General features: G+C 40.6%; 2 protein-coding genes across 2 annotated transcripts; both read right to left on the bottom strand.

The window, feature by feature from the left end:
- Positions 1–2,586: 2,586 nt before the first annotated feature.
- Positions 2,587–5,230, bottom strand: LOC127938696 (zona pellucida sperm-binding protein 3-like). Its single transcript, XM_052535505.1, has 8 exons — positions 4,651–5,230; positions 4,296–4,414; positions 4,104–4,207; positions 3,855–4,032; positions 3,094–3,211; positions 2,935–3,017; positions 2,786–2,874; positions 2,587–2,713 (listed from the first exon to the last, which is right to left on the bottom strand). Exons 1-8 carry the CDS (start codon positions 5,185–5,187, stop codon positions 2,637–2,639), a joined length of 1,305 nt encoding a protein of 434 aa, XP_052391465.1. The 5' UTR covers positions 5,188–5,230; the 3' UTR covers positions 2,587–2,636.
- Positions 5,231–10,828: 5,598 nt separating this feature from the next.
- On the bottom strand, positions 10,829–13,471 carry LOC127938695 (zona pellucida sperm-binding protein 3-like). The gene is made up of 8 exons (XM_052535504.1): positions 12,892–13,471; positions 12,537–12,655; positions 12,348–12,451; positions 12,098–12,275; positions 11,336–11,453; positions 11,177–11,259; positions 11,028–11,116; positions 10,829–10,955 (listed from the first exon to the last, which is right to left on the bottom strand). The coding sequence occupies exons 1-8, from the start codon at positions 13,426–13,428 to the stop codon at positions 10,879–10,881; spliced, it is 1,305 nt and encodes a 434-aa protein (XP_052391464.1). The 5' UTR covers positions 13,429–13,471; the 3' UTR covers positions 10,829–10,878.
- Between the last annotated feature and the right edge of the window lie 481 nt (positions 13,472–13,952).

Genomic DNA, 13,952 nt, shown 5'->3' with positions numbered 1-13,952 from the left:
GATAGTGAAAATGTGATGAAACGATGGGTTTTCAGAAATGTCTGTTAGACAAGTTGAGATGTGAATAGCTACCATCGGATCATCAGGATGGAATGAGAGGTAGAGTTGAGTGTCATCAGCGTAGCAGTGGTATGAAAAGCTATGTTTCTGAATGACAGAACCTAATGATGCTATGTAGACAGAAAAGAGAAGTGGTCCAAGAACTGAGCCCTGAGGCACCCCAGTAGGTAGATGTTGTGACTTGGACACCTCACCTCTCCAAGATACTTTGAAGGACCTATCTGATAGGTAAGACTCAAACCATTGAAGTGTGGTTCCTGAGATGCCTTTTGCCAGTAGGTTTGATAGGAGGATCTGGTGGTTAACCGTGTCAAAAGCAGTGGACAGATCAAGCAGGATAAGTACTGAAGATTTGGATTGTGCTCTTGCCAGTCTTAGAGCTTCAACAACTGAGAGCAAGGCCGTCTCAGTTGAATGTCCACTTTTGAAGCCAGATTGGTTGCTGTCAAGGAGGTTGTTGTGAGTGAGAAATGTAGAGACTTGTTTGAACACAGCTCGTTCAAGTGTTTTTGCAATGAAAGGAAGGGAAACTGGTCTGTAGTTCTCTAAACGAGATGGGTTGAGGTTGGGTTTCTTAAGTGGTGGAGTTATACGTGCCTGTCTAAATGATGAGGGAAAAACACCAGTGTGGAGGAACGTGTTGATGTCAGTGAAGGTACAACTGCAGGAGAGGAGATGGAATAGGATCAAGCGGGCAAGTAGTAGGGTGATTAGAAAGGATGAGTTTTGAGACTTCTGCCTCAGAGAGTGAAGAGAAGGATGTAAACAAGTGGAAGTTTGCTGATGATATGAGCTTGACTGATTGTTGTTTGGAAAATTGTGCACTAATGGGTTTAATTTTATCAATGATAAAAACGTTGCAAAGTCGTCAGCTATTAGAGATGAAGCAGGAGGGGGAGGACAAAGGAGTGAGGGAAATGTTTTATAAAGCACGCGAAAGTTAGACGAATTCAATTCAATTCAATTCAAGTTTATTTGTATAGCGCTTTTTACAATACAAATCGTTACAAAGCAACTTTACAGAAAATTGTTTCTACAATATTTAGTAATAGCTTATAAGTGGTGACTGTCAGTTTGTGCAAGTATGACAGGATTTGTAGAAAAATGTATACAAGTCGTAGTCAGCCGGATGATGAACATTATTAATATTATTATTAATTACCATATATGATTCAGTCACACTTGTAGCAATATTTGTTAGTTCTGTTGTTAATTAAGGGTTAGCATCATCTGAGGTCCTCTGATGGTCAGCATCATGACAAAACATAAAAAACAAATAGAGACATCATTAGCATAGCAGCCGTTCCAACAAAGTAGAATTAATTATTTTAACCCAAGCTAAAGAATATGCATGCACATTTGATCAGATAAAACTCACAATTTAATATACATTATTCAAATGCTTGGCAAAAGAGATGCGTCTTTAAAAAGTCCAGCGTTTTGTGACCTCAGGGAGCGTGATGGATTGTAACGTGGTAGAAGGCTAGTTAGGTACGCAGGAGCTAAACCATTTAGGGCCTTATACGGTAGGTAAGTAATGATAATTTGTAACTGATAGGGAGCTTAATAGGTAGCCAGTGCAGAGACTGTAAAATTGGGGTAATATGATCAACTTTTCTTGACCTTGTAAGGACTCTAGCCACTGCACCCAGATTTTTGACTGTAGAAGTAGTAACCGTACATCCATCTAGTTGCAGATTGTAATCTACAGGATTCTGTGTAGTGTGTTTTGGTCCAATAATTAATATCTCTGTCTTATCCAAATTTAATTGGAGAAAATTATTGGTCATCCAATCCTTTAACACATTCTGTTAGCTTAGATAATTTAGAGGTTTCATCTGGTCTGGTTGAGATGTATAGCCGAGTATCATCAGCATAACAGTGGAAGCTAATTCAGTGTTTTCTAATATTACCGAGGGGGCAACATGTATATTGAAAATAGAAGGGGACCTAGGACGGATCCTTGTGACACTCCATATTTTACTGATGATAAATGAGATGACTCACCATTTAAGTAAACAAAATGGTAGCGATCGCACAGGTAGGATCTAGACCATCTTAAAGGCTGCCCTTGAACACCTGTAAAGTTTTGTAATTGATCTAGGAGTATGGCGATCTATGGTGAACGAGTTGTTAATTGTTATGGTAGCATGTCATTTTAGCACTGGAGACATTATCAGAGAGAAGATAGGAGTGACTGAATTTATACAATGAGAAAATAAAACCATTTGTGTTTACCCAACATCTAGTTCACAAGATGCATACAAAATATCTGCAGCGCTTCAGGGAAGTGGGTGTTCAAATGGAACTCTTGGGGCAGGGACTCCAAGTGGCAGAAGAATTTAGAGCCCCATAAGCAACAGACCACTTAATTCATTAAACTGAGCTTAAACCAAGTTCACAGTAGGTCTGTTTACGCTCCTGAGAAATGAGCCCTTCCTTCTAGAAAGAGCAACAGTAGACCATTTCCCCACACTTGCAGCACAAATCAAAACTGGTTAGACTAGACAAGAAAAGCAGAAGCAATAAAGTTTATCCCATTTATTGAAAGCCAGCAATAGGGTTTTCCCCATTTATTAAAGTCCAGCTAAAGTCTTCTGTCGCCCTTGGACCATTACAGGACCGAGTGAGGCCTTGCCTTCCCACTGAACACCTAGAAGAGGCAAATACCCAAGTTAAGTAGAGCACATGAAGTGTCAAAAGTAATCTTAAAGCAGCTACCTACCCCCAATAGGAACATCACTTCCCCCAGCAGGACCACATGTTGAGTCACAGCAAGCACAAACCTGGTGGTTCCCATCAGCAGCAAGCCACCTGCAACAAGAAAAGTCAGACACGGCAGCTTCATCTTGTTCTTAAGCAGCATGAACATACCCGTTGGAAAAGGAACAAGATTTGTGGAGAGCATCACTGGGTGCAGAAGCAAGAGTGGCCTTCACAGTACACGTCATGTAAATCTGCAAGGGGCATCGGTATGGGTTCACAACCAAAGCAGATGGGAGGAACCCCAATTTCAGTCATTATAGTACGTACAGAAGGACTGGATCCTCCCTGGAACATGAAAGCCTCCAGCTGGAACCGGATCTTGTCTTCCTGGGTTCGAGGCAAGAAGTGGGAGCTGGAAGCCGTAGCCTTGGCATCCACAAGGCACCTGATAAAGAGTGGGGACAATTCAATGCACCTATAGCGTCGAGTCACCGGACCGTACCAAAATTCTCAGGGACAAAGTGGGTAAAAAGCAGCTCAAGAACACCAGCTTCATGCATCAAGTGCCATGCTGCATCCCAATATGGCTACTTAAGCTTTGGGACAATTGCTCACAATTCAGTCTTTAACAGACTGCAGTCACAGTTACATGCACTCACTGTTAACTGGGCGGTCACCATAGCTAGTATCCTCCACAAAATTTAACCTTACTGGAGACAGAGATACCACAATTATCTGGCAGCCACAGTCTTCATGCGGTGAATTCGGCCAAGTTTTGCATGCATTTAAGACTTGATCCCCAAACCAACCATGTTTGTGGTTTGAATACTGTAGTAAGGGTTCATAGAGCGAACCGATTCCTAGCCAGAGCACAAAAGATTATGGGAAACATTAGCCATTAGATTGTGTACAGGTCCACACTACAACATTAAGTAGAACGGCCAGGGACCCTTTGCATACGCTTTCTCAGCAATGCCAAAAAGCACTTACCAAGAGGAGCCAAACCTACGGTCACTCGACTCAATTCTCAGGGACCAAGTGCTCACTGAAGAAACTTGATCAGTTCTAGAGAAGTGACAGGACTTTACCCATGATTCTCAATGAAGGAATATCTCGGCACAGAAGTCACATCAGGTACTTGGGTGGCCACACAGCTGTCCACAAACACACGCAGTGGGACATGGTTGTACACCTTCACAGATGCCTCAATATTGATAGTGTCACCCAAGTAGTATATATTTGAAGGCCTCTGAAAGGACCAGTCATCTGCAAGAGGAGAGAATGGTTTAGGCACAGCCTCACTCACAAAGCTGAAAATCTAAAAGAAACACACAGACCAATCATGAGGCTCATGGAGAACACCAAGACATCCTCGCCAACCTCCGTTGAAGCATAAGGAACCCAAGTCGGCCTCAGAGCATTACTGCTCACATTATGGAGCCTGCATTTCAAGGAGATACCAAATAAGCCAGCTTCTAGTTGCAACACCACAAGAAACACTGCTTAGACACATCCAGTCAGTCACTCGCCTTTGATAGTGGCATTGAACGCCAACAACTGCACCCTCAGTACGGGTAATCGGCGTGCCAGCAAATGCCACAGGAGTGTAGGTAACCGCATAGGTGTAGACGAGCTCATCCTCGGTCATCTGTAAGAGGTGGAAGCGGTTACCAAGTGGGTTCTGTTCAACTACACTTTAAGGTTAAAAAAAAGTTTTAGCAGCCATGCCATAGAACTACTTTCAGTTCCCCAGAGCAGCTTTTGGTTATCAGATTTCAGAAACTGAAAAAAGGTTCTGTGGACATTTAACATTTGAGTAGCGATTGAGATCAATGAAGAACCCGTTTTTAATCATTTAATCCAGTAAGACACTACAGTTCTTACCATCAACACACTATTGCAGTCCTGCAGTGCATATTCAAAGATGAGCACCCCAGAGGCAGAGTCCTCACCAACAACAGGACAGCCTCCCATAGACAAACCACTTGGCTGGATCAGCTGACCATTGCTGAACATATCCTTCTTCACCTCCACATGAACCCGGTTCTCACTGCATTGAACAGCCACACTACTGGGAGTCACACGTTGCCTCAACTGGAAGTTCACCGCCAACTCACGTTGCACTTCTGGGACAACTGGAAACTTCCAGTCCAAAGGCTTGACTGGACCCTGCATCAGCTGCTTCTCCTGAAGACCAAGAGGCTCTTGCGCAAATCTTCTGGAGTCAAGAACCGGAAACTGATAATCCTTTTGGAAAGGATTCAAGAACCCTTGAGAAGAAAGAGCATGACCTCTGGAAGCTGGAGCTGATTGTGGCTTCATGCTGCTTGAACTTTGACGGTGTTTCAAACTTCCCCAGGCACTCTTCAGATCAAAAGCCACAATCACAACCAACACTAAAACACCTTGCAAGAAACCCATTCTAACAAACTTTGCCACAATGCTCCAATGCACATCAGCGTTGGCTTTGCTATTTAGTAGAGCTTTGAATTAAGGTGGCTCCTCCCCTTTCAGCTTAATTGATTAACTTTGATTCTCCTCTGGGCTTGTAGAGTTTATTCATCCCCAATTGAGAAAAGTCAAGAACCTCACTAACCAAAAGAAAGCTACATGTGTATCTGAGATTCTCTTCGTTTGCTCACTGTTTTATAAGAAACACAAATGTTGTCCATTATAGATAGTTAATGGCATCTAAATAATTCATAAATGATTCATTAATAATCATAAATATTCATTGATAATTTTTGGTTTAATTTTCAGCGTAGTCACTATGTTTAATGGTAATATCATGTATACCTAAATATAAATGAGTAGAAAGGAAAATATGAGTAAATTGGCAAGTTGGGAGGGACAAAGCAAGTCACCTCTAATTGTTCAGGTACAATAAGTGGGAAAAAACATTATTATAATTTTTTTACTCTTCGTTGTGAATTTTTACTTCAATGCATGTCAATCTTTGCACAGGTGGACTGGCCATCTGGCCTACCGGGCACGTTCCCGGTGGGCCGATGTGCTGTTTTGGTCCGTCCGCAAAAAATAAAAATAATTATCTCTTGCCATGAACAGGCCCATAAAAGTGGCAGGCTTACAGTAGGTGGACAGCCTAGAGGCCCTTTTTACCGCCGCACGTACCGCCGCCGCCGCGTCTGTAAAGCGAATTTGCAGCTTTTGACCGCTGAGTGGCGCTTTAACCATAAATAAATCAAACAAGCACATTTTCACAAACAGACGTCAGTTTTGCCTCACTGATGTGTTGTCGGCTTCAGTCACGGAAAATGAAAGAAAAACATTATAGTTCAAATATTTAATATATCTAAAATATTTAATATGTAATATTCACAGATGAAAGTTTGGTACTTATGAAGTTATGTGCATTTCTTAGAACGAATTCAAGCTGGATGAATGTCGAGCCTGTGCCTGAGCCTGTGCTTATATTTACTCTAAGCTACATGGTATTAAACCATATTTTAGATTTGATATATTTAAAAGGTGTGCAGTATTATTTGTATAATATGTATTATGTGTTATATTATTCAAAAGAAATTGTGGTTTACTTTGCATCGGAGCATTAATAATAATAGTAATTAATAATAATTATAATCAACAAAATGCACAGAATGTAAAAAATAACTTTATTAATTGACAACTTAAGTGATTTTAATGGAAGCCTTCTTTACTTGCTTTTAGGGCTGGGCGATAGCAAATGGCCTAAAAAAAAAAAAAAATCAGATTTATGATTTAAATTGATTTTAAAATCAATATTCAAATGACAAAGAAATTTTTCAAAACAAGTTTTAATATAGTTATACATTTATAACTGAGACAAGATGATAAAAAAACTCTAATGTTATGACCTTAATGCTGGAAAGACCTTTATATTATTTTCATTTTTTTTTATATGTTTATACTAGCCCATCATGCATCTAACCATCCACGCAGCGGTAAGAGCTGTTCAGATTCAAACTGCAGCTCCGCAATGAGTCAATGTGATGGACGGAGGACAGAGCAAGTGGAAATATATTTTCCACTCTATATTTCCATCTCGTTATGCCACTGGTTTAGGTTTTTTTTTTTTTTTTTTTCTTATATAACTTTTGTAAATAGAGCAGTAACTCTACAGTGTCAAATCATCTGAACGCAGTGATAGGACATTTCGTCATAGAACGGGTCAGAAGTGTGAACAAAAAAAAAAAAAAAGGAAAAAAAGCAATCTCTTTCTCTCTCCCTGCTGTTAGAAGCAGAGTGCGCAGACTCAGAGCTAATGCAAGTTAAGTACGGTAATAAAGCTTGCAGACTTGACACACTCATAGTGAATATATTTCAAATCAGCAAAATAATCTGAGGTGAACATTCACATGAACGTTTTCTATGATGCTCAAATTGCATTAAGAAGCATAATTTAGGTTGATCCAGCTAGCATGCATGTGCGGTCTCAAGCGCATGTCATGTTGCAATGGCAACCAGTGAGGGACACAATGACTTTGACCGCCAAACATTTTCTCCCATTTTTATAATATAACTCTAGTCAGAATAAGCATGTGCACGGTTGCATTTGTCATCTGAGACTTAAACTGGCAACCTTCTGGCAACTATTCCGGCTCTCTAACGATTAGGCCACAGCTGGGTTAAATTTAAATTTGGGTTAAATCAAACTTTTCAATTGCAATTTACAAGTGTATTTCTTTTACTTAAATTGCACTGCTTTTCCCTTCGATTTATTGTGAAATATGATTTGGACATTTCTCTGCAACTCACCCATGGAAAACTTCGGCTCCACAAATTGTATACTTGCAATAAATTGTAAATGACCTAAAGCCACAAATAAATAAAAAAGCCTTTGTTTGAAGTGTAGTGGTTTAAGCAATCATTACTAAAAATTTAAGTTCGCTGATAAACTGCTCAACATCAGGTTGAAGATGTGGAAGTTTGTTTCTTCAAATTTAGCAGCATGGCACCACTTGCTAAATGGATGCCCTGTAGTAAACGGGTGCCGTCAGAATGGGAGTGAATGGTTCCATTTCTGAACAAGTGATGGATTTGTGGACCATCAAGGCATAATGGGAAATTTTAAAATTATACATTTACATTTTTCACTTAGCAGACGCTTTTATCCAAAGCGACTTACAGATGAGGACAGTGCAAGCAATCAAAAACAACAAAAAGAGCAATGATATATACAGTAAGTGCTATAACAAGTCTCAGTTAGGTTAACACCGTACACGTAGCATGGAATTTTAAATAATATTGTAAATAAAAAGAAAACAGATAGAATAAAAAAAGAATAGAGCAAGCTAGTGTTAGAGAACTTTATACACACACACACACACACACACACACACATACAATTGCATAATAAATGAAAAGAAAATAGAATACAAAAAGATTAGAAAGGTAGTTAGAATTTTTTTTTCAAGAATAGAATTAGAATAGTGAGTGTTAAAGTTAGAGGGTCAAATAAAGATGGAAGAGATGTGTTTTAAGCTGATTCTTGAAAATGGCTAAGGACTCAGCTGCTCGGATTGAGTTGGGGAGGTCATTCCACGAGGAGGGAACATTTGATTTAAAAGTCCGTAAAAGTGACTCAAACCATTGAAGTGTGGTTCCTGAGATGCCTTTTGCCAGTAGGTTTGATAGGAGGATCTGGTGGTTAACCGTGTCAAAAGCAGTGGACAGATCAAGCAGGATAAGTACTGAAGATTTGGATTGTGCTCTTGCCAGTCTTAGAGCTTCAACAACTGAGAGCAAGGCCGTCTCAGTTGAATGTCCACTTTTGAAGCCAGATTGGTTGCTGTCAAGGAGGTTGTTGTGAGTGAGAAATGTAGAGACTTGTTTGAACACAGCTCGTTCAAGTGTTTTTGCAATGAAAGGAAGGGAAACTGGTCTGTAGTTCTCTAAACGAGATGGGTTGAGGTTGGGTTTCTTAAGTGGTGGAGTTATACGTGCCTGTCTAAATGATGAGGGAAAACCACCAGTGTGGAGGAACGTGTTGATGTCAGTGAAGGTACAACTGCAGGAGAGGAGATGGAATAGGATCAAGCGGGCAAGTAGTAGGGTGATTAGAAAGGATGAGTTTTGAGACTTCTGCCTCAGAGAGTGAAGAGAAGGATGTAAACAAGTGGAAGTTTGCTGATGATATGAGCTTGACTGATTGTTGTTTGGAAAATTGTGCACTAATGGGTTTAATTTTATCAATGATAAAAACGTTGCAAAGTCGTCAGCTATTAGAGATGAAGCAGGAGGGGGAGGACAAAGGAGTGAGGGAAATGTTTTATAAAGCACGCGAAAGTTAAACGAATTCAATTCAATTCAATTCAAGTTTATTTGTATAGCGCTTTTTACAATACAAATCGTTACAAAGCAACTTTACAGAAAATTGTTTCTACAATATTTAGTAATAGCTTATAAGTGGTGACTGTCAGTTTGTGCAAGTATGACAGGATTTGTAGAAAAATTTATACAAGTCATAGTCAGCCGGATGATGAACATTATTAATATTATTATTAATTAACATATAATTCAGTCACACTTGTAGCAATATTTGTTAGTTCTGTTGTTAATTCAGGGTTAGCATCATCTGAGGTCCTCTGATGGTCAGCATCATGACAAAACATAGAAACAAATAGAGACATCATTAGCATAGCAGCCGTTCCAACAAAGTAGAATTAATTATTTTAACCCAAGCTAAAGAATATGCATGCACATTTGATCAGATAAAACTATACTCACAATTTAATATACATTATTCAAATGCTTGGCAAAAGAGATGCGTCTTTAAAAAGTCCAGCGTTTTGTGACCTCAGGGAGCGTGATGGATTGTAACGTGGTAGAAGGCTAGTTAGGAGCTAAACCATTTAGGACCTTATACGGTAGGTAAGTAATGATAATTTGTAACTGATAGGGAGCTTAATAGGTAGCCAGTGCAGAGACTGTTAAATTGGGGTAATATGATCAACTTTTCTTGACCTTGTAAGGACTCTAGCCACTGCATTTTGGACTACCTGTAGCTTGTTTATTGAAGCAGGACAACCACCTAGAAGTGCATTACAATAATCCAGTCTAGAGGTCATGAATGCATGAACTAGCTTTTCTGCATCAGAAATAGACACGTTTCGAAGATGGAAGAATGCAGTTTTTGTAACATGGGAAATATGATTTTCAAAAGAGAAAAGTTATGGTCTAATATAACACCCAGATGTTTGACCGTAGAAGTAGTAACCGTACATCCATCTAGTTGCAGATTGTAATCTACAGGATTCTGTGTAGTGTTTTGGTCCAATAATTAATATCTCCATCTTATCCAAATTTAATTGGAGAAAATTATTGGTCATCCAATCCTTTAACACATTCTGTTAGCTTAGATAATTTAGAGGTTTCATCTGGTCTCGTTGAGATGTATAGCCGAGTATCATCAGCATAACAGTGGAAGCTAATTCAGTGTTTTCTAATATTACCGAGGGGCAACATGTATATTGACAATAGAAGGGGACCTAGGACGGATCCTTGTGACACTCCATATTTTACTGATGACTCCCCATTTAAGTAAACAAAATGGTAGCGATCGCACAGGTAGGATCTAGACCATCTTAAAGCCTGCCCTTGAACACCTGTATAGTTTTGTAATTGATCTAGGAGTATGGCGATCTATGGTGAACGAGTTAATTATGGTAGCATGTCATTTTAGCACTGGAGACATTAGCAGAGAGAAGATAGGAGTGACTGAATTTATACAATGAGAAAAAAAAAACCATTTGTGTTTACCCAACATCTCGTTCACAAGATGCATACAAAATATCTGCAGCGCTTCAGGGAAGTGGGTGTTCAAATGGAACTCTTGGGGCAGGGACTCCAAGTGGCAGAAGAATTTAGAGCGCCATAAGCAACAGACCACTTAATTCATTAAACTGAGCTTAAACCAAGTTCACAGTAGGTCTGTTTAAAGGTTCTGTTAACTCTCCTACTGAGAAATGAGCCCTTCCTTCTAGAAAGAGCAACAGTAGACCATTTCCCCACACTTGCAGCTCAAATCAAAACTGGTTAAACTAGACAAGAAAAGCAGAAGCAATAAAGTTTATCCCATTTATTGGAAGCCAGCAATAAGGTTTTCCCCATTTATTAAAGTCCAGCTAAAGTCTTCTGTCGCCCTTGGACCATTACAGGACCGAGTGAGGCCTTGCCTTCCCACTGAACACCTAGAAGAGGCAAATACCCAAGTTAAGTAGAGCACATGAAGTGTCAAAAGTAATCTTAAAGCAGCTACCTACCCCCAATAGGAACATCACTTCCCCCAGCAGGACCACATGTTGAGTCACAGCAAGCACAAACCTGGTGGTTCCCATCAGCAGCAAGCCACCTGCAACAAGAAAAGTCAGACACGGCAGCTTCATCTTGTTCTTAAGCAGCATGAACATACCCATTGGAAAAGGAACAAGATTTGTGGAGAGCGTCACTGGGTGCAGAAGCAAGAGTGGCCTTCACAGTACACGTCATGTAAATCTGCAAGGGGCATCGGTAAGGGTTCACAACCAAAGCAGATGGGAGGAACTCCAATTTCAGTCATTATAGTACGTACAGAAGGACTGGATCCTCCCTGGAACATGAAAGCCTCCAGCTGGAACCGGATCTTGTCTTCCTGGGTTCGAGGCAAGAAGTGGGAGCTGGAAGCCGTAGCCTTGGCATCCACAAGGCACCTGATAAAGAGTGGGGACAATTCAATGCACCTATAGCGTCGAGTCACCGGACCGTACCAAAATTTTCAGGGACAAAGTGGGTAAAAAGCAGCTCAAGAACACCAGCTTCATGCATCAAGTGCCATGCTGCATCCCAATATGGCTACTTAAGCTTTGGGACAATTGCTCACAATTCAGTCTTTAACAGACTGCAGTCACAGTTACATGCACTCACGGTTAACTGGGCGGTCACCATAGCTAGTATCCTCCACAAAATTTAACCTTACTGGAGACCAAAGATACCACAATTATCTGGCAGCCACAGTCTTCATGCGGTGAATTCTGCCAAGTTTTGCATGCATTTAAGACTTGATCCCCAAACCAACCATGTTTGTGGTTTGAATACTGTAGTAAGGGTTCATAGAGCGAACCGATTCCTAGCCAGAGCACAAAAGATTATGGGAAACATTAGCCATTAGATTGTGTACAGGTCCACACTACAACATTAAGTAGAACGGCCAGGGACCCTTTGCATACGCCTTCTCAGCAATGCCAAAAAGCACTTACCAAGAGGAGCCAAACCTACGGTCACTCGACTCAATTCTCAGGGACCAAGTGCTCACTGAAGAAACTTGATCAGTTCTAGAGAAGTGACAGGACTTTACCCATGATTCTCAATGAAGGAATATCTTGGAACAGAAGTCACATCAGGTACTTGGGTGGCCACACAGCTGTCCACAAACACACGCAGTGGGACATGGTTGTACACCTTCACAGATGCCTCAATATTGATAGTGTCACCCAAGTAGTATATATTTGAAGGCCTCTGAAAGGACCAGTCATCTGCAAGAGGAAAGAATGGTTTAGGCACAGCCTCACTCACAAAGCTGAAAATCTAAAAAGAAACACACAGACCAATCATGAGGCTCATGGAGAACACCAAGACATCCTCGCCAACCTCCGTTGAAGCATAAGGAACCCAAGTTGGCCTCAGAGCATTACTGCTCACATTATGGAGCCTGCATTTCAAGGAGATACCAAATAAGCCGGCTAGTTGCAACACCACAAGAAACACTGCTTAGACACATCCAGTCAGTCACTCGCCTTTGATAGTGGCATTGAACGCCAACAACTGCACCCTCAGTACGGGTAATCGGCGTGCCAACAAATGCCACAGGAGTGTAGGTAACCGCATAAGTGTAGACGAGCTCATCCTCGGTCATCTGTAAGAGATGGAAGCGGTTACCAAGTGGGTTCTGTTCAACTACACTTTAAGGTTAAAAAAAAAGTTTTAGCAGCCATGCCATAGAACTACTTTCAGTTCCCCAGAGCAGCTTTCGGTTATCAGATTTCAGAAACTGAAAAAAGGTTCTGTGGACATTTAACATTTGAGTAACGATTGAGATCAATGAGGAACCCGTTTTTATAATTTAATCCAGTAAGACACTACAGTTCTTACCATCAACACACTATTGCAGTCCTGCAGTGCATATTCAAAGATGAGCACCCCAGAGGCAGAGTCCTCACCAACAACAGGACAGCCTCCCATAGACAAACCACTTGGCTGGATCAGCTGACCATTGCTGAACATATCCTTCTTCACCTCCACATGAACCCGGTTCTCACTGCATTGAACAGCCACACTACTGGGAGTCACAGGTTGCCTCAACTGGAAGTTCGCCGCCAACTCACGTTGCACTTCTGGGACAACTGGAAACTTCCAGTCCAAAGGCTTGACTGGACCCTGCATCAGCTGCTTCTCCTGAAGACCAAGAGGCTCTTGCGCAAATCTTCTGGAGTCAAGAACCGGAAACTGATAATCCTTTTGGAAAGGATTCAAGAACCCTTGAGAAGAAAGAGCATGACCTCTGGAAGCTGGAGCTGATTGTGGCTTCATGCTGCTTGAACTTTGACGGTGTTTCAAACTTCCCCAGGCACTCTTCAGATCAAAAGCCACAATCACAACCAACACTAAAACACCTTGCAAGAAACCCATTCTAACAAACTTTGCCACAATGCTCCAATGCACATCAGCGTTGGCTTTGCTATTTAGTAGAGCTTTGAATTAAGGTGGCTCCTCCCCTTTCAGCTTAATTGATTAACTTTGATTCTCCTCTGGGCTTGTAGAGTTTATTCATCCCCAATTGAGAAAAGTCAAGAACCTCACTAACCAAAAGAAAGCTACATGTGTATCTGAGATTCTAATCTTCGTTTGCTCACTGTTTTATAAGAAACACAAATGTTGTCCATTATAGATAGTTAATGGCATCTAAATAATTCATAAATGATTAATTAATAATCATAAATATTCATTGATAATTTTTGGTTTAATTTTCAGCGTAGTCACTATGTTTAATGGTAACATCATGTATACCTAAATACTCATATAAATTATTAGAAAGGAAAATATTTGTAAATTTTCAAGTTGGGAGGGACAAAGCAGCCTGGAAGTCACCTCTAATTGTTCAGGTACAATAAGTGGGATAAAACATTATTATAATTTTTTACTCTTCGTTGTGA

This window comes from Carassius gibelio, chromosome A20 (genome assembly GCF_023724105.1).
Source record: "Carassius gibelio isolate Cgi1373 ecotype wild population from Czech Republic chromosome A20, carGib1.2-hapl.c, whole genome shotgun sequence".
In the NCBI taxonomy this organism is placed as follows: domain Eukaryota; kingdom Metazoa; phylum Chordata; class Actinopteri; order Cypriniformes; family Cyprinidae; genus Carassius; species Carassius gibelio.
The sequence above is the reverse complement of the archived record's forward strand: the minus strand, read 5'-3'. Positions and strand labels throughout refer to the sequence as shown.

Coding starts and splice junctions, on each gene's coding strand:
- LOC127938696 (XM_052535505.1), bottom strand. CDS start 5,187: ATGGGTTTCTTGCAAGGTGTTTTAGTGTTGGTTGTGATTGTGGCTTTT. Junction 3,018..3,093: donor AGGGAGGATCCAGTCCTTCT/GTACGTACTATA, acceptor TGCCCCTTGCAG/ATTTACATGACGTGTACTGT. Junction 2,714..2,785: donor AAGTGATGTTCCTATTGGGG/GTAGGTAGCTGC, acceptor TGCCTCTTCTAG/GTGTTCAGTGGGAAGGCAAG.
- LOC127938695 (XM_052535504.1), bottom strand. CDS start 13,428: ATGGGTTTCTTGCAAGGTGTTTTAGTGTTGGTTGTGATTGTGGCTTTT. Junction 11,260..11,335: donor AGGGAGGATCCAGTCCTTCT/GTACGTACTATA, acceptor TGCCCCTTGCAG/ATTTACATGACGTGTACTGT. Junction 11,117..11,176: donor TCTTGTTCCTTTTCCAATGG/GTATGTTCATGC, acceptor TTCTTGTTGCAG/GTGGCTTGCTGCTGATGGGA.